The following is a 26,016-nucleotide window of genomic DNA, read 5'->3' on the forward strand; positions in this document are numbered from 1 at the left end:
CGTGGCGTTGTTACCACTTAGCCGTGGGACTAAATGAAGGTCCCCTTGAAACAGACGATGCAGAGAGAGCAAGCGGGGTCACATGCACTTCATTCTGGGCTGCTGCTGGTCAGCTCCTCTCGGGCATCTGTGGACAGCCTGGGCTTTTACTAGGCATCCGTGTGGCCTGCTGGTCTGTCAGCTTTCCCACTTTGAGATCAGGAGGGGCCCTGCCGAAGAGCGGGGTGACAAAGGGTCCCTCTGTGCCGCTCCACTTTAGAGCCATTTCCACGGGCCCCTTGGCTTCTGGAGCGCTGGCAGCCACGTTCCTTCTGCCACACAGCTCCCTTTGAGGATCATCTCCGGTCTCCATGGCAACTGCATGTCGGGAGACAGTCTGTGCCGTGCTGGGGCTTTGTATTAGACACAATGAATTTAAATCGGGTGCTCGGCTGTGAAGATAATCATTCTGGATCAGAGCGAGGCCCCAGGCACCTCATTTCATAATTTTAAATGTTGGTACAATTCTTGCTGTCAGCCCTGTAATTCAAGCCCCAGCCACACCCTCTCCTCTATGACAGCTACAGCTAGGTCTCATTTCCTTCTCACTCTTTGCCATTCTTGGAATTTTGGAAATGGGGAGCCCCTCGGTCATGCAGAGCTGGCCCGAGCTGAGGGGTAACTGAACTGGAAGGAGTCTGGAGCTGTGGTCAGATGGGCTCTCATTCAGTTTGCCTGTGTGGTGGCCTTGAAGCCCCACTATAACCCTTAGTCTACAAGAATTTTTAAAAATTGCCCTGGTAAATACACATAACATAAATCTTCCCACTTTAACCGTGTCTGGGTATATCATTCTGTGGGATTCAGGCACGTTCATTTGGACACTTGGCCACCAATGTGTCCAGAGCTTTGATCTTAATTGCAGCTCCACACCACTAAGGGTTAACCCCCGTCCCTCTTTCCTCCTTGTAACACCACCATACTGTGTTCTGTCCCTGAGAGCACGCCTACTCAAGTTCTGCGTTTGAGTGGCATGGGACAGTGCTTGTCCATCGCGGCTACTTCTTTCCCTTAGCGCAATGCCTTCCAGGTTCATCCGGGTTGTAGCATGTCGGAGTACTCCATTGTATGCATAGACCACATGTTCTTTTTTTTTTTTTTTTTTTTTTTTTTTGGTTTTTGGAGACAGGGTTTCTCTGCGTAGCTTTGCACCTTTCCTGGAGCTCACTTGGTAGCCCAGGCTGGCCTCGAACTCACAGAGATCCGCCTGGCTCTGCCTCCCGAGTGCTGGGATTAAAGGCGTGTGCCACCACCACCCGGCTGACCACATGTTCTTATCCACTCATCTGTGACTATGGATGGAGTCTTGGGTTACCCCCATTTTTTTTTTTTTTTTTTTTTAGCTATTGTGAGTGCTATAGACGTGGGTGTACACATCTGTTCAAGTCCCCACTTGTAATTACAGGGCATTTTTCCATTGTTGTTGAGACAAAAATCTCACTATGCAGCCCTGGCTAGCCTAGAATGCACTATTATTGAGTGATAAAACTTTCCCTGGGGAGATGAAACACCTGTGTTTACTCACCCCAGACAGGGATCCCAGGAGAGACAGTATGGATACCACCGACGTCCGGCTCGGTAACCAATGAGTTTTATTGGGGTTATGTACAGGAGTGGGGGTGAAAGTTTACTTACAGGAGCAGACGTGACTCAGACAGCTGCATCCCTAAAGCTCACCCCAGCATGAGTGACAGCTCACAGGGCGGGGGGACCTGGAGCGCACTGCACAGCCTGAAGGCAGCTCAGCAGGTCAGAGTGAGCTTTCTAGTGCTTCGTTGCCCTCAGCCTCTTCCAGGCAGCTCAGCTGGTCTGGTCTGGGAATCTTCTTGGCAGCTTGGCTTGTCTGAGCGTCTTCTTGGCAGCTTTTATGGCTTACTTACTCTGGCAGGGCGGGACCTCGTGAATCTGGTCAGTTTCAGGGACTTCCTGGAGCTATTTTAAGTTGTTGTTGTTGTTGTTTTTAACCTTCTAGGTTAAAGAGCCTCCCTGCAGGATGAATGTTACAGTCTCATAGGAGACTGTCACACAACAGCTATGTAGACCAGGCTGGCCCCCAATGTTACAATCTCACAGGAGACTGTCACACAACAGCTATGTAGACCAGGCTGGCCCCCAACTCACAGGGACCCACGTCTGTGGCAAGGTCTACACTACTGTTCCCAACTTACAGAACCTTTTAAAAAAGAAAGCGTATCTTTTATTTATTCTTCTGCAGCTTCCTACATGTATACAATGTATCTTGATCATACTTGCCCCCAACTCCTCCTTCCTATTCCTTCTATACCTCCCAACACAGCCCCTTCCCACCCTCATGACTAAATTTTTTTTTTTTTTTTTTTTTTTTTGGTTTTTCAAGACGGGGTTTCTCTGTGTAGCTTTGCACCTTTCCTGGAACTCACTCTGTAGACCAGGCTGGCCTTGAACTCACAGAGATCCGCCTGCCTCTGCCTCCCGAGTGCTGGAATTAAAGGTGTGCGCCACCACTGCCTGGCATGACTTAATTTTTTTTAACAACCGTTGAATCCAGCCGGTGCTGCCTGCTGGCTGAGTTTGATGGCGTGAGCATGTGTGGGAAACCACAGCTGCAGGGAGCTGATGCATACCACAGCCACGTCGTGACCAGACAGGTGTGTTTTCCAGCAGCCCCCTCCCCCACCCATCTTCCACCTTTTTCTCTCTTTCCATCCTCTCTTCCACGGTGTTCCCTGAGCCTTGAGGAGGTCGATACAGATGTCCCACTGAGGGCTGAGCATTCAACAGTCACTGATTTCCAGTCCTTTGGCCAGCTATGCGTATGGAGCCGTTCTGAGGATCAAAAGCAATCGTAAACATAAAGAACGCTGCACACAGTCGGCTATCGGTATTTTTTTTTTCCTGAAGTTAAACCTAGGAATTACTGTCACAGTAGACCGATGACTTCAGTGAGGGTGACGATGTCTTGCTCTGCTAGTGACAGGCTGTGTCTGTCTCCCTGGCCAGCCTGGCGGAAATTCCTTCATTCTGGGACTTACAGGGAATGTCTTAATCATGGGTACGTGTGTCATACCTCACAGAAAATTCACGCATGCTTTTATAGTCCTCCCACCAAGTGATATTCATGTATTCCTAACTTCCAAAATGGAAGAGGAAAAGAAAAAAAAAAAAAACAGTTAAGCCCTCTGCGTTCACTTCCTTGTTCACAGTCTTTTTTTTTTTTTTTTTTTTTGGTTTTTCGAGACAGGGTTTCTCTGCGTAGCTTTGCGCCTTTCCTGGAGCTCACTTGGTAGCCCAGGCTGGCCTCGAACTCACAGAGATCCGCCTGCCTCTGCCTCCCAAGTGCTGGGATTAAAGGCGTGCGCCACCACCGCCCGGCTCACAGTCTATTTTAAGCACACCCTCCGGGAAACCCTGAAGCTGGGGTGGGACGGCCCGAGGCACCTCACACCTGTTAGCACTGGAGAGCGTGGGCTTGGTAGTACAAATGCCTAGATTGCAGCCTGGCCGGTCTCTGAAAATCTGGGATGATGGCCACGTCTGCCACATGCAGCTGTGAAGATTAGAGAGACCTGCTCCTGGATCCATCCATGCGTGGAGCCATGAAGGACGGGGCCTTGGAACGGCGTGGGGTCTAATTTCACCAAGTCTTCTGTAGGAAGCACTCTCTTGCTGCCCTGGAGCCGTCCAAGCGTGAGAATCATCTTGGAAGCGTCTTTCACTGTGGGATCTGCAGTGAGCCTTACCAGGCTCCTGCCAATGGTCCTACTGCCGGCCAACCCCGCTGCACACAACAGCCCCCAGCTGGAGCAGTTCCCTTTGTGTCGTGGAATTTGTGTCGGAAGGGGAGGAGAACAGGGGCCCGTGGCCAGCCTCCTTCTGACCAGTGCAAGGCCCGCATGCCCCCAACAGCACTCTTTATTAAAAGATGAAAGGAAAAAGAAAGCTTGGATTTCATAGCGATTTGCTGCAGGCTGTGGGTGTGCACCTGCTGAGCTGGAACCAGCGGATAAGAAGCTCACTGTGTCCGAGTGACACAGGGCCCCGCTTTTGACCGTCTAAATGCTCCTGGAAGCCAGGGAGTCCGGGAGTATCAACGCCTTGGCTTCTAGAGCTGGGACTCCTCAGGAATCCCTTGCTAGTCTTCCAGGTCTTGTCTGTGCCTGTGACCCAACACTGTTTGGCTGCCTCGTGGGTCTAAACCGGGACTCTTTTTCCCTCTGAGCCCTAATCTTTTCACAGGAAATCTGTACCCCATGACTCCTCTGTTTAACCAAAGCCCGACAGCTCTGGGTACCAACTCAGACGCCCTCAAAACAAACCGAGGTCCTCACTTCTAGCAACAGCCATTCCTCTACCAGGGATGCCTCCATTAGAGAATGGTGCCACAGCCACCCAGGCTGGAGCTTCCTTACCCAGTGTCTTAGTGTCCTGTTGCTGTGAAGAGACACCATGACCAAGGCAACTCTTATAAAGGAAAGCATTTAGTTGGGGCTGGCTTACAGTTCAGAGGTTTAGTCCATTATCATCATGGTGGGAAGCGCAGTGGCCTGCAGGCAGACTGGTGGTGCTGGAGGAGGAGCTGAGATTGCTACATGCCGATGGGCAGGCAGCAGGAAGAGACAGTGAGCCACTGGACCTGGCTTGAGCTTCTGAAACCTCAAAGCCAGCCCCTGTGATGCACTTCCTCCTAAACAAGGCCACACCTACTCCAATCTCCAATAATGCCGCTCCCTGTGAGTCTATGGGGGCTATTTTTCTTTTCTTTTCTTTATATGCATTAGTGTTTTGTCATGGGTCTCGGGTCCCCTGGAACTGGAGTTAGACAGTTGTGAGCTGCCGTGTGGGTACCGGGAGTTGAACCCAGGTCCTCTGGAAGAGCAGTCAGTGCTCATAAGCCCTCTCTCCAGCCCATATGGGGGCTATTTTCATTCAAACCAGCACACCCAGGGTCCGAGGACACTTCACTGCTACAACTGAGAGTCTCGTTCGGGCCTGCCAGCCCAAAGTTCCACCCTGTGCCTCATTGCCCCCAGGTCCCATGCGTCATCATCGCACTGCATTTCTAGAAAAGTGAAGAGCACAGAGAGGTCTAGGATCATGACCCAGAGGAAGTGTGTCCACCTAGCAGGCGTGAGGCCCTGGGTTCAATCCACACCACTGCTTTAACCATGTGTGGTGGTATGTGTCTGTCATACCAGCGCCGGAGAGGTAGGGGCAGACAGTTCAAAAGGTCATGGTCGCCTTCAACTATTTGGGCATGTTTGAGGCCAGCCTGGGCCGTAGTGGCTGGGGGGGCGGGGTACAAATGACACCTTTAGCCCAAACAAAATTTAACCTGCCCCAGGAGCCCTCTACATTTTGTGTCTGAGCTGGATTTCTGCCTGGCTCCTCGGCCCCTTTGTCAATCATTCTTGGCTGTCCCTGCTCAGCTACCTCAGCCTGCTTTCTCTTGCCCCAGCTCCTGGCCTTGGGTGAGCCCGGTGACGCCCCCAAAGTGAATTTGTACGTGCTTTTCTTGACCCTCATCCTGGCTCACGCCAGCTTTCAGGGCATTTGGCCTCACTTCCTGTTCTGCTAGGAAGTCTGGGACCGAGAATGTGCTGCCTCAGCCCTCGCCATCGTGGTCCCTGGGGGGGGGTCACCTTCTGTATCCACACCCCCTTCCCAAATGGATGGCAAGAAGTAGCTCAGCCTAACAGGTGTGAATAGCAACTTAGCTTCCTCATCTGACCAGTGAGGATAGTGTATCTTTTTCACAGGCTGTCATCAAAAATATGTATACAGTAAGTGCTCAATTATGTTAGTAACAGCAAGTTTCGTCTCCGCTTGAATGTCCCTTAATCAGCTCTGTCCCATTTTATTAAAAACTCCCTCCCCCTGCACATTTGACCCCCTCTCCTAATACTCAGCCTCGCCTGCTACTTATTTTCTTCCTCCGTTGTCAAAACTTGCTTCTTCAGGAAGTGTGTTTCACCCTTCCCATCCCAGTCCCAAAATTCAGACTGGTCATCCCCACGCTGACACTGAACTCTCACTCACACAGCCAGAGTAACACTCTTGTCTGATTGTCATGGTTGTCATCTGAGGCTGGCTGTGGCTGCAGCTAGCTTATGGCAGAAATCAAGGAGAGCCGGGCGGCGGCGGTGGCGCACGCCTTTAATCCCAGCACTGGGGAGGCAGAGGCAGGCGGATCTCTGTGAGTTCGAGGCCAGCCTGGTCTACAGAGTGAGTTCCAGGACAGGCGCAAAGCTACACAGAGAAACCCTGTCTCGAAAGAAAACAAGAGAAACAAATCAAGGAGAAACACATCCCAGCTCTCCAAACAGCCTCTTCCTGGGCCATAGACCTGTCCATGGATGGGAGTGAGGCCAGAGTTCTCTCTAAAGGAGTTCCTAGGCCCACATCCCTGATCCCCATCATTGCTACCACCTCGGTAAATACAGGTTGACGGCATTGCTAGTTGCATGCATTCCGGGTTCATCAAGGTTCACGCACTCGGTCCTCATCAGAATTCCCTCAGCCCAAACCAAACAGGTCCATTCTCCATCCTCTTCCTGTGCCCTAACTTTGCCACACCACTTCCTGCTCTGGTTGCCATACCCACCTCCCTTGCCCAGTGTGACCCTCCCTTCCTCGAGTCCTCTTGAAAGGTGACGGTCTCCATCATCCTTGAGGACTTTGTCTTGTTCTGCCTTGTGTCCCCCGTAGTGTCCTGAAGTTGTTTCTACTGGGAATGAGCGTTTCCCCCTCATTCTGTTTCCCAGTTGGACTCTGCTCCAAAAGGTATTTATATTCTTGCTAATGAAGCCCCAGCTCCACAGAGGACAAATGACGCCACTTTCAAGTCACCGCTGCCAACAGTCACAGTTTATTGAGCTCCCCTGTGCAGGCACAGGGCTGGGTACTTGACATGCATGATGCCACTGAATTCTTTTTTTTTTTTTTCTCCTCCCTGCATTAGTGTGTTATATGTGGTCAGATTTGGCAGCAAGCATCCAAACCCCACCCCACCCCCAGCCATCTCTCCAGCCACTCCTCTTAATTCTCATAGTCACCCCCATGAGGGCTGTATTCCCACCTCCGTGTGTAAAATGAGCATATGGAGTTCAGAGTGATTAAAAATTGCTCAAGGGTGTAACAGCTACTAAGCTGCAGAACTGGGGGGCTTTACTGAAAAGTCAGGGTTAACAAAAGCGAAAAGGGATGAAAATTTATAAAGTGTAGTTTAAGAAAGAATTTGGAAGGAAAAATGAAGTCAGATTTTCACATAGTGCAGGCCCGTCTCAAATGTACTATGTAGCTGAGGCTGCCCGCAAACTCTTCCGCATCCTCCTGACTCCGCCTCCCAGGTGCTCAGGTTGCGGTGTACACCACTACATCCGCCTCCGGAATAGGATTTAAGCCTCCATCTGCCCTTCCGCCCCAAGTTTGACTCATGCCGGGGTAATTTTGCCTCTGGGTTTAGCATTTGAGTCCCTGAAGTGTCAGGCACACAGAGAGGAATGTGTTTACCCTAAGGTGTGTTGTGAATGGAACGCTGCCGGTTTCCTCTGAAGAAAGTGATAAGGTGTGAGTTTTCCATACAGGAATGCTGCGGATGTGCGCACTAAAAAAAGGTCATGACGACCTAGTGTCCATAGTCAGCCAGAGCTACTACACCAGGAGACTGTGTCTCAAAAACAAACAAACAACAACAACAACAACAAAATGCAATGCCATCCAAGAGCTAGTTTCCAAGAAGGCCAACAAGCACCAGACGACTAATAGTGAAGGATGTTTCCCCAAGTATAGAAACCACTGAGCCAGTGATCTTTTTCAGTCCTTATAGAGGATGTGAATGCTTTTAAAAGTGAAAGAATTTGGCCATTCTTGAGAAGCAGATTCACATAAACAGATGCTAGCTTCAGCAACTGCATGAAGATGCATTTACAAGGCAGAGCTGCATGGGCCTGATTACTGCTGCTGCAATGAAATACTTCCGGCTGCATGGTTTGTGCTGGAAAAGGCTTAGTTTGGCTTGTCATTCTGGAGGTCTAAGGCCAAGGGGCTGCGTCTGGTGGTGGCCTTTTTGCCAGCAGCGTCCTAAGAGAGTGTCAAGGAGACAGAGAAGACAAGCATGTGGTTATCTGTTCTCTGGTCTTTCTCCCTGTAAGACCATCAGTTTTAAGTCATGAGGCCACACTCCATGACCTTGTTTTAATCGCCTCCTAAATCCCCCCACCTCTAAAACATGGTAATGGGATTGTTTCTACCCTTCCGGTATCTCTCAGTGGGGATTAAATTTTGACACACAAAAACCACTGGGAAGTGGCATTCAAATTATATCCGCACCATAGCAACATCAGATAACTCGTCATTTGAATCTCAGTATAACTCCCTGTAAAGTGAGTTTTCCTCGGGCCATACATCTGTAAAGCAAGTATCCCAATGCTTCTCTTACATACCCACCCTTGTGATCCTGGGAGTGTGTGCACTAGGGAAAACCGGTGGATTGGCCTTGGCCCAAGTGCCTTCTCAACAGCAGAGGACAATGGTTGGTTGGTTGGTTGGTTGGTTGGTTGGTTGGTTGGTTGGTTGATTGGTTGGTTGGTTGGTTTTTGCCTTGACCTGTTCATTCTTGGCCCTGGAGCAAGACAGCCACATTGGATAGGGAAGCATTGTGGGAGAGGGTCAGGGGGCATCACTATAGGAAACTGGAGGAAACAGTAAGATCTGTAGCAATGTGAAAGATTTTAAGAGAATGTCCCTTCAAAGCACTTTGCCCTGAGAATGCTGAGGACCAATTCATTGTTCCATCCTGTGTCCGAAAATAAACAGCTAAATGACTGTAGTATCTGTGCAGTTTGAGGGTGGGTGTCTGGTGAGCATGCAGACCCCTGCCTTTCCCCCATAGGGTGCTCTGATGGAATGGCCTTCTGACGTATGAAGATGGCATGCATAAAAGATTGAATTTGAATACTGGTTCCTAGTCTTGGCTAAGTCTATGCATGGAAACCGTGTCATAAAGTGGATTATCATTAAGTATGATTAGCGGTTTCCAAGAACGAATAAAAGTGGCATCAAATAAATCCAGATTTACCCAGGAGTATGCCGTACATGTCAAGAACAAAATATCAGTAGCCTTTGGGAAGTAGTAAAATGATGTTTCACGCCCTGCCAAATGTGCACCGCGGTGTATTGTGACTACTGGTTAGATAAATGGTCTTCATGTCCACATTAATTGATAGAGATGTGAAGTCCTACAATAAGGGGAAAGTTGTGTCCATGGAAGGCCTGGTTAGACAGAAGTGTGTGTGTGTGTGTGTGTGTGTGTGTGTGTGTGTGTGTGTGTGTACATGCACATGCAAAAGGAGTCCTTGATGGGTTCAGCTCTTCCCTGTCAGGCCTGGGTTGTTGAAGGTCTGCAGGCTCCATGAAGTTGCACTTCCACTTCCTGCCAGTGTGCATCTGAGTGTGGGCTCTGCTCACACGTGCGTGAGAATGTTCAAGCATGAGGTGAAGCAGTTCATGTCCACGTTGATAAACACAGAGAAGTACGTCAGCCTCAGAGCAGGTAATAGTGGAGACCATGGGGTATATCAGAATTGATATTTCATTTAGAAAGTACCTGAGGCTGGAGAGACACTCAGCTAATAAGCCACTTGCCATAGCGTGAGGTGGGTGTGTGAGCTCTCCTATAATGCCAGCATTTGGGAAGTTCAGTGACAGGAACCCTGGGGCAAGCTGGCTAGACTCGTCAAATGTGCGAGCCTTGCTCAGGGAGAGACTCCGCCTCAGTAAACACAGTGGAGAGCAATTAAGATGCCTAAGTGATGTCAGGTATTGGCCCTCACATGCAGCCACACATATGCAAATGTATGTTTGAACACACAGGTGCACACATGAGAATGCACAAATGAGCACATGTGCACACACACATGTAAATGCACATCTGAACCCGAAGATGCACACATATGAGCATGAAGCCACACATGCATGCACACCACGGACACATACATACACAAAGGAAAAAAAATCTCATCTGGGGTGTATCTTACTGGTAAAGCAAGGTTTTCACATATGAGACCCTGGATTCGACCTCTCCCACTGCCCCCCCCATGATATTTTTAATAAAAATTAAAAGTTTAAATTTTAATATCTGAAGCAAAAATTATAAAATTATTAGTATCTGATAAATGTATGTGGTAGGTTACACGGGCAGGTTTTCAGTCCTCTGTGACATTACTCTGCATCTGAAATATCTCATAACTGCAACATCTTTTACACATGGAGACATGGCTAACTACATTTAGTTTTGGCGTGTTCCAAGCTGATTTGTATAGTGCGCATTATAAAGATGACGTCGCTTTCCGTGTGTGTTGTAAAATTAACATATCCCGTTGAATAGATTTTAGAAAAGAAGGAAAAACAAACTATCAGGACCAATTACCCCCAAACAGCCGTCATTAATGTATTTGGCATGCTTCCTCCTATGTTTCCTGTGTGTGACTTAGCGTAGCACCAAACGAATCTGCTTCTCCGCTCCCTGCAGCATTGCCCTTTTATGTTATTACTTAGCTTCTCTGCTGGCTAGCGTTTTGTTTACTTGAGAAGAGGGATCCCATTGAGAAAATGCCCCCACCAGATTGGCCTCGGGGCATTTTTTTGATTGCTGATGGATGTGGGAGGTCATCCCACTGTGGGTGGCGCCACCTCTGGGCTGGTGGTCTTGGGGTGTATTAGAAGCAAGTTGAGCAAGCCGTGGCCTCTGCATCAGCTCTGCCTTGAGTTGCTGCCCAGGCGTCCTTTGAGGATGGACTGCGATGTGGAACTTTCCTCCCCCAGGGTACTTTTGTGGGTGGTGTTTCATCACAGCAATAGAACCCCTAAGACAGCATCCATGATCATCATCTTAACTGCCTGTCGCTAAGCATCATCCACAGCTCACCTAAGCAACAGCTTTTGTGTAAATAGTCATGACATGTGACAGGCCCACAGCCAAGTATCCTTAAACACGTCCTTCCGAAAGCATGGGGACAGGACACAGGGCCTTGATCAGTGATGATCTCTGCAAGGCCTCTAAGTGGGGTGACGATGAAAAGGTCTGTCACGTCTCTGATGTCGTCCTGTTCTTGTGAACACGGAGCCCAAGGCATTCATCCTGGGCATCAGAACTGTGCCTGTTTGAAAGGTGGGCTCCGTGTGTGTGTGTGTGTGTGTGTGTGTGTGTGTGTGTGTGTGTGCCAAGTCTGCCACAGCTGCTGCCCTGCAGGTGTGCATGCACATGTGTGAGGCGCAGAGGGGACCCGTGGCTGCTCCAGATGACACCCAGTAGGCAGGGAAGTCAATACCACAACTCGGCATGTTTTCAAGAACTCTTCAGTTCCCATAGTTCAACTCCAGAGGATGCTGCTTGGGGTCTCTGGCGACTTGTACTCCTTTCCCACAGGATTCAGAGGTTGTGTCTGCCTAGAACCCCGGTAACCCATATCTACACCATTGCTGGTCCCTGGAATTCCCTGACTAAAGGCCAAGAGCCCTTCTAGGATCCACACAAGCCTACACTCTCTTCTTGGGGATCAGAACACAAATATGTGATGTGCACACTAGGTCCGAGGGTAGCATTTTACAGCCATAACAGTTTTGGGACCTGTGTGCTCAGCCTGTATCCAGGATGGAAGTGGTGAGACAGGGTGGAATTCAGGGAGAGTCAACGTCTCTGCACTGTAGCTCAGTTTCAGAGGCCCTTGGAAGGAAATATTTGTCGTGGTAGGAGGATAACGGTTTATCAGCCTGATGTGAACGGTCATGCATGTGAAGATTTGCAAATGATTGCCTTTTCTACCGTTGCCTCGGGGATCCTAACTCCTTTACCACGGTGCTCTCCGTGGGTCCCTTTTTTCCCCATCCACGGCTGCCGCTGTGCGGTGCGGAAGGGGCACAAAAGACAGCACCAGAGACCCAAAGAACAAAACAACGTAGGGAGTACCATACTAGTACACCAGACGCCCCCGCGTGCACGTGGACAGGCGAGAAAGGCACGGCAGGCCAAAACAGAGTACATGCACCTGCTGTGAGGATGAATCAGCCCGGCGGGATCCAGCAGAACCAGGAACTGAAGCCAGATCGTAAACTACAGTCTGTACCCCACCCCCTCCGCTCCCACCCCATCCTTCGCGTATTACACAGAGCTAGCGCCCTCTGTTGGCTGCTCTAAGCAATGAAAGAATTCAAACCACCGAGAAGCTGAGATTTTTTTTTTTTTTTCATTCTTAATTGTTCGGCTGCGGAACTTTTTTTTCTTTCCTTTCCTTTCCTTTCCTTTCCTTTCCTTTCCTTTCCTTTCCTTTCCTTTCCTTTCCTTTCCTTTCCTTTCCTTTCCTTTCCTTTCCTTTCCTTTCCTTTCCTTTCCTTTCCTTTCCTTTCCTTTCCTTTCCTTTTCTTTTTTTTTTCTGGTGCCTTAGTCCCCAGCAGTTTCTCTGATTTGGGATCAGGGAATTTGACTTTATAGAGACGTCAGCTTCATCGGGCTTTTTCACCCCTCTGGAAAGGAATGTAATTAGGATGATTAAACACACCCGTCAAGATGGCCCCTTACCACTCCATAAAGTGAGATTTGACTCTCCCTTCCAATTGTCTAGCCAGGAAGCTAGCTCCGTGTGTGAAGAGCCCTCTCTTGGATATTTTAATCATGACAACAGGGTTTGGGGACAGCACGTTTACCTGAAGCATCCTTTGGGAAATGTCAGTTTCAGAAGTTCACAAAAGTCACATGTTCAAGCAAGTTTTCCTTTTTGAGTCGTAGAGGAATTTAGTATGGGTGTAATCATTTTTTCCTGGGGGTTTGCCTTGTGATTGTGAGTGAAGCTTCTTAAAATTTTCTTTTTAGGGGCCGAGGAGAGGGCTCCATGATCAGAGTGTTTACCTCACAAGTGCGAGGACTAGAATTCGGATTCCCAGGACCCAGCCTTGAAAGGTGGAGTCAGGAGACCCCAGAGCACCTGTTGGCCAGACTGTCTATACCAGCAAGCTCTGGGTTTGATTGAGACACCTTGCTTAGTGGCCAAGATGGAAGAGCAATCAAGAATGACTCTCAACGTCCACATAGAGTCTCCACACACATGTACACCCACGTGCATGCACACCTCCCCCACACACTTGTGCCCACATACATGCAAAGAGGCATGCACAAACACACATGAGAAATGAGGGGAGGATCTTTTAGAAATAGTAGCGTGTGGAGCCTGTGAATTGAGTCATTTTTTCACTAGTAAATTAGACATGCATCTAAAAGCACTCTAGCCCAGACAAGACAGATAGAAGTGAAGCTAACAGGCACATCTCTGTGAGTTTGAGGCTAGCCTGGTCTACGGAGTCAGTTTCGAGACAGCCAGGGCTACACAGAGAAACTGTCTTGAAAAGAAAGAAAGAAGGAGAGAGAGAGGAGGAGGAGGAGGGAGGAAGAAGGAAGGAAGGAAATAAAGCTAATATGCTAGCAGAAGGGAAAAGAGGACCAAAAGTCTGAAGTTGAAGATGTATATGAATTTTAAGTAAAACTGCCTCAGAGTAAGTGACGGAATAAAACAATATCTTCATGCTACCTTATTACACACTATGGTTTAATGTGTGTGACTAGATCACCAAGTTTTATACATGAACCCTTGGTCATTGACAGATATATACATATACTCGGGCCTTTGATCATGTTGTCTCTATATTGAAGTTAGCCGAAAGTCACTTGGAGGGAGATCCTACTGGGAAGGTGGGATCCCACATGCTAAGTGCTTTTTCCAAAGGACCAGGCTGGAACTCTCCACGAGGAAGGAGCGGGTTTGTTTGCTCTGAAGAAAATCATCCCTCGCACCTCTGAACCACCCCTTCCGGTTTCCCAAGCCTTGCCGTGTTGGATCCTCAGAATCTCCGTGGTTGTCCCAAGTGCACCCTGAGCAGCGTGTCCCACCTTGACAGTGACATGAGTGCGACAGAGTGTGACCTTTCCTCTTGTTCCTTCAGGCGGCACTCGTTGGAGGCACCACGATGATCATGGGCCATGTCCTGCCTGACAAGGAGACCTCCCTCGTGGAAGCCTACGAGAAGTGCAGGGCTCTGGCTGACCCCAAGGTCTGCTGTGATTATGCCCTCCATGTGGGGATCACCTGGTGGGCACCCAAGGTAACGCTGCTGATGGAACCCCCAAAGAAGACCCCAGTGGTCTGGTGCACAAAGGGGTGTGTAACTGAACTGGCTGGGCCCTGATGCTCTTCTGTGTGTACAAACCCTCCACCACCACCACTCTGGCTTCCCTATGTGCCAAACAGAACATTTAGGAGTCCATAAAGGTGGTGGGGAAGGGGACTTTCCTGCCTATCTTAAAGGACCCATTAAGGGATACCTGCTCCCTCTTTTTCCCCCCGCAGGGTACCTTGAGCAGGGAGAAATGAGGATTATCTAGGTAGAAATATAGAGGGAGAGAGACAAACAGAAAACACAGGATAGCCTTAGAAGGACCTGGGTCAAAACCCACCTGCCCCTTCTGTCTCTACTAAAGGTCTTTTAAAGGAATGCCAAGGGGTGGAGCAAAAGACCTCCCCCCAGCACAGCCAAGTGCAGACCATCCCAGACACCTGGTGACCATGCACACGATCAGGCCATCCCCTGATGCAGCCCTGCTGTGGAAAGCAAGCTCAGGTCTCACCAGGAAATCGTTGTGGATTCCCACAGCCTATTTTGCAGCATTCACAGTGAGCATCACATTGCAGCAGAGTCCAAGGCCATGGGCCAGACTCAGGAGCGTTGGCTCCTTGCCCTGACTGCCAGGGCTCAGGATGTCCCGATGTGTACGCGAGGTACCATGAACAGCTGATGGGGAGGACCACTGAGCAGTTGGCTCAGGCACAGAGGGCCTGTGTGTGCTGGAGTTTACAGCGCTGAGACAGAGTTAACCATTGCCCTTCTTAGCACTCCCTGGTCTGTCTCCTCACCGGGCCAGCACCTGCCAACCCTCCCTGGCACTGACTCTGCGATTTGCTCCCCAGGTGAAAGCAGAAATGGAGACACTAGTGAGGGAGAAGGGGGTCAACTCCTTCCAGATGTTCATGACCTACAAGGACTTGTACATGCTTCGAGACAGTGAGCTGTACCAAGTGTTTCATGCCTGCAGGGACATTGGGGCGATCCCCCGAGTCCACGCTGAAAATGGGGAGCTCGTGGCTGAGGCAAGTCATCAGGAGAGGTTGTTGGGTGGGGGTGGAGCCGATGGACACAGCGCACAGGGACACCCTGGCCACTTGTCACTGTCCTTCATGGTTCGTGTAATTCAAGTAGTTAGATGGTGTGAGATGTGAACATCTGGATGCCAAATCTTGGTCTGAAATCCAAACTTTAAATGTGTGTGTGTGTGTGTGTGTGTGTGTGTGTGTGTGTGTGTGTGTGTGTTAAAATATATATTAAAATCTCTCCTTATGTTTTATAATCCAAGAGGTTTCTTAAGTCTTAGGTAATCATTTTGTATGAATGTTATGATGTCAGAAGTGAGGAGAGAATTAGGAGACGTTTACAGCATGAGATCCCGGGGTTAGTCTTTGGAAAGTGTGTGTTACAGAAGGAAGACATGCCTGGCATACTTTACTGCCCCTTGGGTTTGGTAGTTTCTTGTATCTCTGTAATTCGATTGTCTTTCTCTCGCTATTATTCAGGGTGCTAAGGAGGCTCTAGATTTGGGCATCACAGGCCCAGAAGGAATCGAGATCAGCCGTCCAGAGGAGGTAGGAGAAAATTCCTGTGTCTACGGTCAATTTTTTTCATATAGACTTCCTGAATTCATTAGCTTTCTGTCACTGAAAATAAACCTGAGAGAAAAATTATTATTATTATCATTATCATTATTTTATGCATGCTCATTGTTTCAAAGAATTCAGTGGATGTTTCCACTTGGGCAGAAGGTCATGGTGACAGGAATGTGTGGCAGAGGAGAACTATTGACTTGATGATCAACCAGGAAGGAAACAGAGAGTGAAACAGGAAGTAGCCAGGGAACTACCAAGGAAGGACCCATCCCTATGACCTCCTTCCTCCAGCTCAGCCTTGCCTCATGTTTCTAGAAATACCACCACTATCTAGGGACCAAGAATTTGTATCATGAGACCCTGTGAAACATTACGTATTCAAAACGTAACACTCATGCAATCTTTTAGAAGAAATGTCAAAAATATGTTACATAGCAAGCTTGAGGCCAGCCTGGGCTACATGAGACCCTCTCTCAGAAAATAAATAAAGAAAAATAGAATTATGTCATTTTCAGAGGGGAAATATATGTTGCATCATTTTCCTCCATGGGTGAAATTCCCATCTAGAAGCTTCCTGGGGAAAAACCTATGCTGAGGCTACCTTGACCGTCCTTTGGAAGGACAGGGTAAACCCTGTCATGTCCCATTTAGTTCTAATCTCAAGGCTTTGGAGAGATCATTTCGAGGGTCACTTTGTCCATAATTGAGTGCAGAGACAAAAGAGACAGACAGAGCCTCGATGTGTTAGAAGGAAATGAAGCCCGAAGCCAGGACTCTGCGCTCTGGCGATGAGATTCTAACTGAGGAAGACCTTGAGCCCTTCTTCCCACCAAAAACAAAGCATGGTGTCCCTGGCTCTCTCACTCATATTACTCACCAGGGTGAGCAGGAAAGGCCCTGTGGCCCTCTGCTTGTATCCCTGTGTGCACTTTCATAGAGCATTGACATGGATATCCAGTAGTCTGCTGCTGAGAGCCACAGTAGATAAAGAATACCTTCCTGTGCTGGCCCCCTATTCAGACATGGTCACCATTTGCAGTAGAAAGAAACCTCTCTTTTCTTCAAAGCCTAAAACGCAGAATAATGGGAGGGTAGTGTGGACTCTGTATTCCCAGCTCCAGCAAGGCTGAGGTTCCAGGCGGGCCTGGGCTGCCTAGCAAGAGCCTCTCTCTGGTCAATCAATCCATTATAGCGGGGTAGTAGTTGGAGCTCCAGGAGAGCCGATGTGTGATCCTACCATCACCCACGAGCCAACTTGGCTTCCCTCTTCCCGCCTTGGTCCTGTTCCTGCTAGTCACTGGTCTAAATGTAGGTCCTGCTTGGGCACCTCAGAATCTGTAGAGAAATATGCACCAGGGTTGGGAATGTAGCTCAGTTGGTAGATGTTTGCCCAGCAGGCATGAGGTCCTGGATCTATACCCAACACCACATATGGCTGAAAGTGGGGTATGCACCCACAATTCCAGCTCTTGAGAGGGGTTCGAGGTCACCCTCTGCTGTGTTGTGAGTGTAAGGACGGCCTAGGTTCCTGGAGACTTGGCGCACTTGCTCCCCAGGGTGGATCGTGACAAGGTTGACACAGGGCCGACTCGGACTCAGGCTTGAGCGGTCTGTGCCAGGGAACAAGAGGAAGAGCCAGGCTTGGTAACAGCAATGATTGTTACAGTCAGCATCTGCTGCTTAAGAGGGACGGACTTGGGTCTGTGCCAGGGCAGACTGACTGTCCGGAAAACATCCGACAGTGTCTAGTAATGGTTTTCGTTGGCCCAGCAGGGCCGGTGAGTAGAGTGATGCTGATCCCTGATGGATAAAGTCGAGGGGTGCTGTGAACATCCTGCGGTGTGCAAACAGCCTCAACCATAGAGAATGCGTGGGCTCCAGGGTCAGTAATATTAGGGTGCAGAAACTGGGATCTGGGCTAACCTCCATCTTTATGTATGTACTGCATTTCTGTGGTAGCCACTGAGTGAACGCACTAGCAGACAAGAGAGGTGAGACTCTAAGTTGTTGTTTGCTTAATATCCTTTCATTGCCTGAAGACATTTTTAAAGATTTTTATTAATTACCTTGTGTATGGGGGGAGGGCACCATAGGACACCTGTGGCAATCAGAGGACAGCTCTGTCGTTTCCAAGCAACGATTTCATGTCACCTGGCTTGCCTGGCAAACACCGTTAGGGTACCGAGATGCAGCAGGTATCCTAAATCCTGGGACTGTCTTGCCACGGAGGTCCTAGCGGTTGGGGCCCGGTGCCTGGCCCCCATCCACAGCCAGTGCCTGTGGATGCAGCCAGCCTCTGCTGTGGATGCTGCTCCAGTGCTCTCCCTACAGAGAGCTCTCAGGCAGGTGTGGCTGGCTTGAAGGAGATGGTGACGGTTGGTTCTCTAACGGTTGCCCCTTGTTTTCAACAGCTGGAAGCCGAGGCCACTCACCGCGTCATCACCATTGCAAACAGGGTAAGTCGTCCCCGTCCCCAACCCCCACACACCCCCACCCCCACCCCACCCCCGTCCTCCCCCCTGGGACCGTGGTGTGAACTCATTCTTGTCTGGAGGCCAGTGCCCCAAGTGGCTCCCGGGGAGAGGGGGGTGGAACGCCGGCTGAAGGGACGTGTTAGTCCCAGAGTTCCGGTGTGCATCCTGCCCGCCCCAGCTCTCTGCCCCACCCCTTTGAGCTTGATGAAGCTGGAGCGCTAAAGCGGAGATTCATTGCTCAAGTATAAGTAGCTTAGGCAGTTAGAATTTAACCCTGTGCCGCTGGGGCCTCAGTGTTCCAGCTTCTGTCCCGGGTTTGATTCAGGAAAAGGCCTTAACAAGGCACTGGCGGAGCGTGGCGGGAACCAGCTAGAGATGATGCCAGAAATCAGAGCCTTGCTCTTATCTGATAAATACATGCTTTCAGCCACCTGCACATCATGCACATCATGCCCCCTCTGATCCGCTACTTCATCATCTGAAATCAGAGTGGCGGCATCACTTACTCCGCTCCGTACAGCTGCTGGGACTCAGGGAGAGTACTTTGTGCCATGGAAAGGCCATCCCTTCCTGCAGGATGTCGCTGAAGGGTCTGATTTGCTCAGATAATCGGAACTACCGGCTCTAGAACGATAGATTTCCCGCAACGTGGTTCCTGGAGGGCAAAATCAGCACCATGTCAGAATTACAGATTCAGATAAACAAGCTCTCGAGTTCCAGAGAGACCCAGTAAATCAGAAACTGGGACAGTGCCCAGCATTCTGTATTGGGAGGATGTCTGTTTTCTCCCAACCCCCGTGATTCTAATGAGGGCTCCTGCTTGGGGCCTTCCCCTCTGGAATGGCCTGGGCTGCCCGGAAGGGTGGAAACACAGAAATATGTTTCTAGGAATGTAGAGGACAGGGAGGCTGCCTATCAACCAATCCTAGGGTTAATCAGCTCATGCTAGGCACCTCAAAGCCCCTGTCTCCTAACTGGCACAGAATGGCATCTCGGAAGGTTTCCTGTTAGCTCCTTCAAGGTCTGGACGTTGTTCTGTTGTCATGACAACAGTTCTTACCAGCTACTTCCTAGTGGACACCCAGCCCACAATCAGGAAGGGTCTGACCAACCATCAGCTCCTTGCATCTCAGTGCAAAAGTGCCCAAAGACATTAGGCCATGGACTATGTTTGCACACATCTGTAGAACAGCTGATGCATATGACAGTCCAGATGTTACAAGATCAACTTTGTCCAGCCTAGCCTCTGAGCCTGGTTTTTTTCTCCTGGGTACATTCTGTCTGTTGATAAAGTGACCTTTGGACCACAGGCATCAAAATGTCAGGTGTAGGATGTAACACACGACTGTTCCTGGGTCATCGTGCTTATGAACAGAAAAAAAAAAAAAAATGAAGCAGGAGAAAACCCATGAGATCAGAGAAAATCTGAGGTTTAAACTCACCAGCTGCAGCCTGAGGTCACTTAGATTGGTGGTCCCCGATGCTGGCTTCCATCTGTTTCCGCCTCGCTCCACACAATTCGCACCCTGTTGTGTGCTCAGACCGCCAGCCCTGCATCCCCCGAGTGTGAACTCTCATCTAGGGATGAGTGACGCATGACATGCAGGGATGTATGTTGGTGCAGGGCTGATGGAGGGGTAGTTTGGGTACATGGCAGCTTTCGGGGGGAGGGGGGGGAAGTGGGCAGGTACCGAGACTTCCTCCTGTCTCTTGTCTTCAGACTCACTGTCCCATCTACCTGGTCAATGTGTCCAGCATCTCGGCTGGGGATGTGATCGCAGCTGCTAAGATGCAAGGTAAGGGTCCTGGTACCTCGTGCTGTGGGACCAGAGGAGGAGAAGGGTCCATTAGCTCCCGTTCTGCCCGGCTGGGCTGCTGAGACCAGGGGTAGCCTGCCCTTCCCATGTCTTCACAGTTGTCTGCCTCAGAGTGCCCTGGGCTAGCCTGGGCTCAGTAGATCCAAACCAGCCCTTCTCCTCACGTGTGTATACATAGCAGCTTTCCAGAAATGTCTATTACCTTGACCAGGTCAAGTAAAATTACAGTCCTAAATTGACTCGTTAATTGATGTCCTTTGGGTAAAAATTACCTTGGCAACTAACAAAATGCTAAACCGGTTCCAGGGGGCATGTGGGGGGGGGAGCTGGGGGAGCAGGGTGAAATAACAGTGTGTGGGCCCCCAACTTCCCTTTATCACCACTGTGAACCCTGCATCTGACCCCCGAGGGGCATTTGTGTGACCCCCACCCCACCCCCAGTGCAGACTCCCTGGTGGTACTCAAACTTGTTAGCCTGGGGTACTGGTAAGGGGTACTTATCAGGGGTACTGGTAACAGAAGAAACAAAGTCAGGGTAGAACCCTGTGGGTGTAAGTCAGAAGTGTGGGTGCCACAGCCTTCATAACCTCTTGACATCTGGGACCCACATCCTGCCTCTCCTTCAGCTGAAGACCCTTGAGGGGTCCCAGCTGGACTGTTGGCCCAGCTTGCTGGATGGACCCTTCCCCTGACTTTCTGACTCCCGAATCTGCTTCTGGATTTCACTCCAGCAGCTCCCAGAACCGGCACATCCCCTGCCTGCCCAGAGAACAGCCTGGACTGCCCACTAGGCCTGGCAGTCCGTGCATGCCCGACCATCACCCTGCCTCACTCCCCGACTGCTGTCTGTACACAGCCAGGCCACACTAGGCTCCTCAAAATTCTCTCCTATGCTCCCTGGCCTGGAAATCTACACCTGTCTCTGCCCAGGGTCGGCCCAATAAGAACGTCTCTGGGCCTTTCATGCTGGGGCAAGCCTTTTCCGGTTTGCTTTCGGCTCCTTTATCTATCTGTGCAGCGAGATGTGCAACCCAACCACCTCACAGACCAGGGCCTTCCTGGTTATGCTTTCGCCTCTCCTTCCAGGGAAAGTGGTGCTGGCCGAGACCACCAACGCACATGCCACGCTCACAGGCTTGCACTACTACCACCAGGACTGGTCCCATGCAGCCGCCTACGTCACGGTGCCTCCTCTGAGACTGGACACCAACACGTCCACCTACCTCATGAGCCTGCTGGCCAAGTAAGGGCTTGGAGTCGCACAGCACTCCACGCAGGGGGGCTATCGGTCTTTAAGGTGATGTCCTCCAGCTCTAGAAACCAAACCTGACCTGGGTTTGGTTCTGTTGGGCCCTCGGGGTGGTTTTTCTTGAACCTGTCCCCAATTGTCCCTTGCTGTCCTGTTGAGCGTCTCTGACAACCTGATTTGGAGTGGAGACCATTGACCAGCATTTCAGAGGCCATTGACACCTCACCCTGAAGCCCAGTGGGGCGCTGGGGGATAGGACCTGTCCTCTCCCTTCCTGACTGCATTAGTTAGTTTATTACTGCAATACCTGAGAGAGCCAACTTTTAAGAGAAGAAGGGCTTCTTTTAGCTCCTTTCCAGAGATACCACCCTCCATGAAGGCTTTGGGAGCAGGCTGCTAGGACCCCACATCTCAGTGGGTCAAGAGACAGAGAGCAGAGAAGTGCAGAGTTACCCGGTTTTCTTTCCTGTTTGTTCACCCCAGACCCTCAGCTCTCAGGATGGTACAGCTTGTATTCTTCTTCCCTCAGTCCTTTCTAGAAAAGCCCTCACAGACACACCCAAAGGCGCACCTCACGATTGCCCTTGCAGCTCTTAATTCAATCCAGTTGGCATAGAGATTAGCCATGCTTACCGTCACCTCTCCCTATTATTGCCTCAGTTTCTCCCTCCTTGTGTGTCCCTTCCTCCTGCTGCGCATTCCATCCTTCTTTCTGTCCCCTTCCCCGTCTTCCTCCATCCCTGTGATACCCTCTCCCGACCTCCATTCCCAATCCCCTCTCTGCCTCATGCTCAACCCCAGCCTGAAGAAAACAGTCCAAGGAACATTCTGGATTTGGCAAGCCACCGTCACGAAAGGTTGGTTTTGTTTCAGGGACAGCTTGCAGCTTCTTGAGCCTCTGCTAGTGGCATTCTGGGAAGAGACATTACTTTCTCTTCCCTTTGGCTGTTAAAGTCCTGTCTAGTTTATAGTTGGCTCCTTGACCCCGCCCCCCCAGCTCTCTCTGCTCATGCCAGAGAAGGTGGAGGAAGAATGAAGGTGAGAACATCTTCCCCCTGCCCAGGCATGTTCCTCAGTCAGCTTCCAGTACCAGCAAGGGCCCTGGTGAGGCCACTTGCTCCAGGACACTTTCTATAGTGCCCCAGCCCGCAGGAACCTCATGGGGCTTGACTATCGCTTTGGTGGGAGAGCAGGCTAGACCACCTGTGTCTCACCCAGAGCTTGGATGTAGGCTAAATTAGCAGGGACAGTGTCCTAAAGCCCCTCTCAGCCCCTGGAAGAGAAGTCTGTCTTCTGGCCCTGACATGAAGCTTGGGTGTCCGGAGAGGGCAAGAGGCACACATAACTAAGCTATACTGGTCAACGTGTGGTCTTGCCCAACATTGACTCATCACTGTCCAGCTCCAATCTCTCCTTAAAAGATAGTCAGGCAAGTTGTCAGATCCGTGGGAGATCTCTTTGCAGAGAGACAAGTTTTTCCTCTTTCTCACCAAGCTTCCAGGAGACTTGTTGCGGTAACGCCCGCGTTACTGCTAACCGTTCACCATGTCTGAGCGAAGGGCTGCGGATTAAAAAATAGAGACAAAAGACAGCGAGTCATTCGTACGATTGGATGTCGAATGCCGTTTATTGAAAGAGGGGAGAAACCTTAAATACTTACAGGCTTACAGCACAAATGGAGGAACCCCCGGAGGGCAGAAGTTCGCTGTCAATGGTCTACATTCCAGACTCAATGTTCGACCATCTAGCATCTAAGTAGTTAACGCCCAAAATACAGGATACACAACAAGGAACTTCCCTTAAGCATTCAGAAGGGTGGATACCGGCAGGGAATCCAAATAGGGAGGAATTTTGATCAAGGTCAAGCAAGCAAGGCCGCAGCCACTCCCAGTCGGGGGCCAGGGCCCATGGCGCCCACAGTTCCCCCCTTTTTATTAAATGAGCTTCTGACTTAGGTTGCGTGGGACCAGCAGACCACCTTACCCGTCATAGAGACACTTGCCCAGGCCACACAAGTGCTCTGTCTTAGGTTGGTGGCAGCCGCCCAAGCATTACCCGTCTCTGAATACTCATTATCATACAGACTCAACCATGTGAGCTGTAGAGTGACTGCCGCCAAAGATCTCAAAGTGGCACTGGGCTTGCAATCTGTGTGACACAGAAAAGACCAACAGAAGTCCGAACTCACCCATAGCCAGGAAGCTAAGGGCAATTGAACCATTCCCTTCTTAAACGAGCCTTACTGTAAATAGGAGTCCTTGTAAGGTGGTATCCCATAAGCAAATGGAACTTGAGTTTTAATAATTTTTTACAACTTACAAAGCCAATTATAATGTATAAAAGTGGAATTAAATTTGTCATGCCCAATAAGAAGAAAGATTAACTAACTGTGGTAGCTACTTTTGCTGCCAGGGTCTCCATTGTGCTAGCTGTAGTAACCAATTATGAAATAGCAATCCCAGAAACAATAGCAGCAGTGACCACCACTGCTAAAACAGCAACAACGGCAACAGCGATGTCAGAGTCTCTTCTGGAGCGTGTGAGCATCATCTGTGTCTAGCTGCCACGGTCCACTGGCATGGACACGGCTCCAGGAACACGAACCACCAAGGCCCATTTTTCTTGGTCCCAGCACTACTTAGGCTGGCAGGTCTGCAAGAGAACAACTGAGAAACAAAGAAAACAGAAAACAAAAACAGCAAACAAGGAGTAGAACTAATGGCCTCAATAATGGCCACATTCAGGCTCACAAATTTTGAGGTATCTTCAAAAAGGCTAGATGAATTTCAGGAGGCAAATAAATGTTGCACAGAGCCATTCCTGAAAAGTAGGTACTACACCAGCTTGAGGGGGGTTGAGAAATGTGAAAGGCTTAGCTGGCATGCTACTGTTAACAAATGAAGTTCATTGACCTTCAGAGTTATCCTTAATCTCTAAGGTGTGATACATTCTCAATGTTTTTTGAAAAAAGTTACCATACATTACCTTCTGAAGAATCCAACCACATGGCTACAGTTCCTAGGCTTACAATAATGTTTGCCAAGGCTGGCCATATTGGGCTCTCAATCCCCATCGGCATCAGAAGGGGAGAATTTTTTACGAAGGCCCAATAGGTCTCTGCCATGTTGGGATTCAGCAGCAGCCACAGGGCACACACAGCGTTCAGAAACCCAGAGAGGAATTTCATTGTCCTGTGGAAAGACACAAACAGATCCCCGGGCCCACACCAACACCGGATCGGGTCCCCTCCAAGTGCCAGTAGAAAGATCTTTCCATTGCACCAGAGGATGATTTGCAACAGGAGCCCTCCAGTGCTTATCTGCAGCAGATACTCCAGCAGAATCCACCAATAAAAAATTTAAAATATATAAAACAAGGGAAAGAATAGAATGTGGAGAGGAGAGATGAGCCCCTAGCTCCCCCTTTTTTACTTTAGCAATATAAGTTTTTAAGGTACGATGGCAGCGTTCTACTATAGCCTGCCCTTGAGGATTATAAGGAATACCAGTCTTATTAACAATAGAAAAATCTTGGCAGAATTTTGAAAATCCCGTACTACTATAGGCGGGACCATTATCAGTTTTTATGTATTTTGGCATTCCCATGTAAGCAAAAGCATGAAGACAATGATTCTTTACACAAATACAATAAGGGAGAATTAAGATCTATATACTGCACGTGAGCCTGTTCCAGGGCCTCTTGCACACGTTGTAGGGCTACACGTCCTTCAGCTGTTAATTTACGGGGAGATGAAGGGTCAGGGTCACCCTTTAAGACATCATACAAGGGGCGAAGCTGACCTGTTGGAATTTTTAAAGTGGGACGAAGCCATTGAATATCTCCCAGAAAGGTTTGGAAATCATTAAGTGTGCGTAGCTGATCCATACGCAGAGTAATCTTTTGTGGGCGTATGCCCGTGCGTAACAATTCATGACCTAAATAATGATAGGGAAAAGATACCTGTACCTTTTCTGGGGCTATCTGTAAATTAGCCAGGCTAAGAACCTCTTGTAAATTAGAAAAGGCATCAAAAACAAGTTTTTTATCTTTAGCAGCCATTAATATATCATCCATGTAGTGAATTATATAAACACCTGGAAAAGCTTTTTAAACTGGAGCTAGGGCCAAAGACACATAGATTTGACATATAGTAGGGCTATTGGCCATCTACACAGGGTTATCACTTTTTTAAGTGATTTTTATTGGTTGTATTATTGAAGGCTGCTATGCAGTGACCTCTATGGAAAACACCCTAATCCTCTAGTATTGCCAGGACCCCTAGTGACACAGTTTCTGTCTGCCGCAGGGAGCAGGTCTCCTTGTAACATTTTCCCTAAGCCTTTGCCCGGGCAGTAGCCCTGACTCTTTAGCATCTGTTGTATAGGCTGTGTAGTAAGCACCTTTCTCATATTATTTAACACATCCTGTCCCCACAAGTTCACTGGAATGTCAGGTAGCACAAATGGTTGAAAAGTTCCTGTATGACCTTCCTCATCCTTTTAATTTAAAAGTAGCCTGCTCTGTAATGGCGTCTGAGCTGTGCCAATACCTTGTAGGTTAGAGGTAGAATTTTTAAGGGGCCAATTGGGATCTCAGGATTCCTGTGAAATTATAGATATATCCAGCACCAGAATCCAATAATCTTTTAATCTCAATCCCACATAATTTTATTTTTAATTTAGGCTGTTTATCATTGA

The 26,016-nt window shown here is 49.3% G+C and overlaps 1 protein-coding gene across 1 annotated transcript in view; it reads left to right on the forward strand.

Annotated features, from left to right (window-relative positions):
• Positions 1-26,016, forward strand: part of Dpysl5 (dihydropyrimidinase like 5) — an 88,893-nt gene that overhangs the window by 50,857 nt on the left and 12,020 nt on the right. The window contains exons 3-8 of the mRNA XM_042267058.2: positions 14,008-14,166; positions 15,030-15,209; positions 15,690-15,758; positions 18,191-18,235; positions 19,974-20,049; positions 21,157-21,313. Of these exons, the coding sequence (XP_042122992.1) occupies positions 14,008-14,166; positions 15,030-15,209; positions 15,690-15,758; positions 18,191-18,235; positions 19,974-20,049; positions 21,157-21,313 (686 nt within the window). The remainder of the gene's footprint in view (positions 1-14,007; positions 14,167-15,029; positions 15,210-15,689; positions 15,759-18,190; positions 18,236-19,973; positions 20,050-21,156; positions 21,314-26,016) is intronic.

Source organism: Peromyscus maniculatus, chromosome 22 (assembly GCF_049852395.1).
Source record: "Peromyscus maniculatus bairdii isolate BWxNUB_F1_BW_parent chromosome 22, HU_Pman_BW_mat_3.1, whole genome shotgun sequence".
In the NCBI taxonomy this organism is placed as follows: Eukaryota; Metazoa; Chordata; class Mammalia; order Rodentia; family Cricetidae; genus Peromyscus; species Peromyscus maniculatus.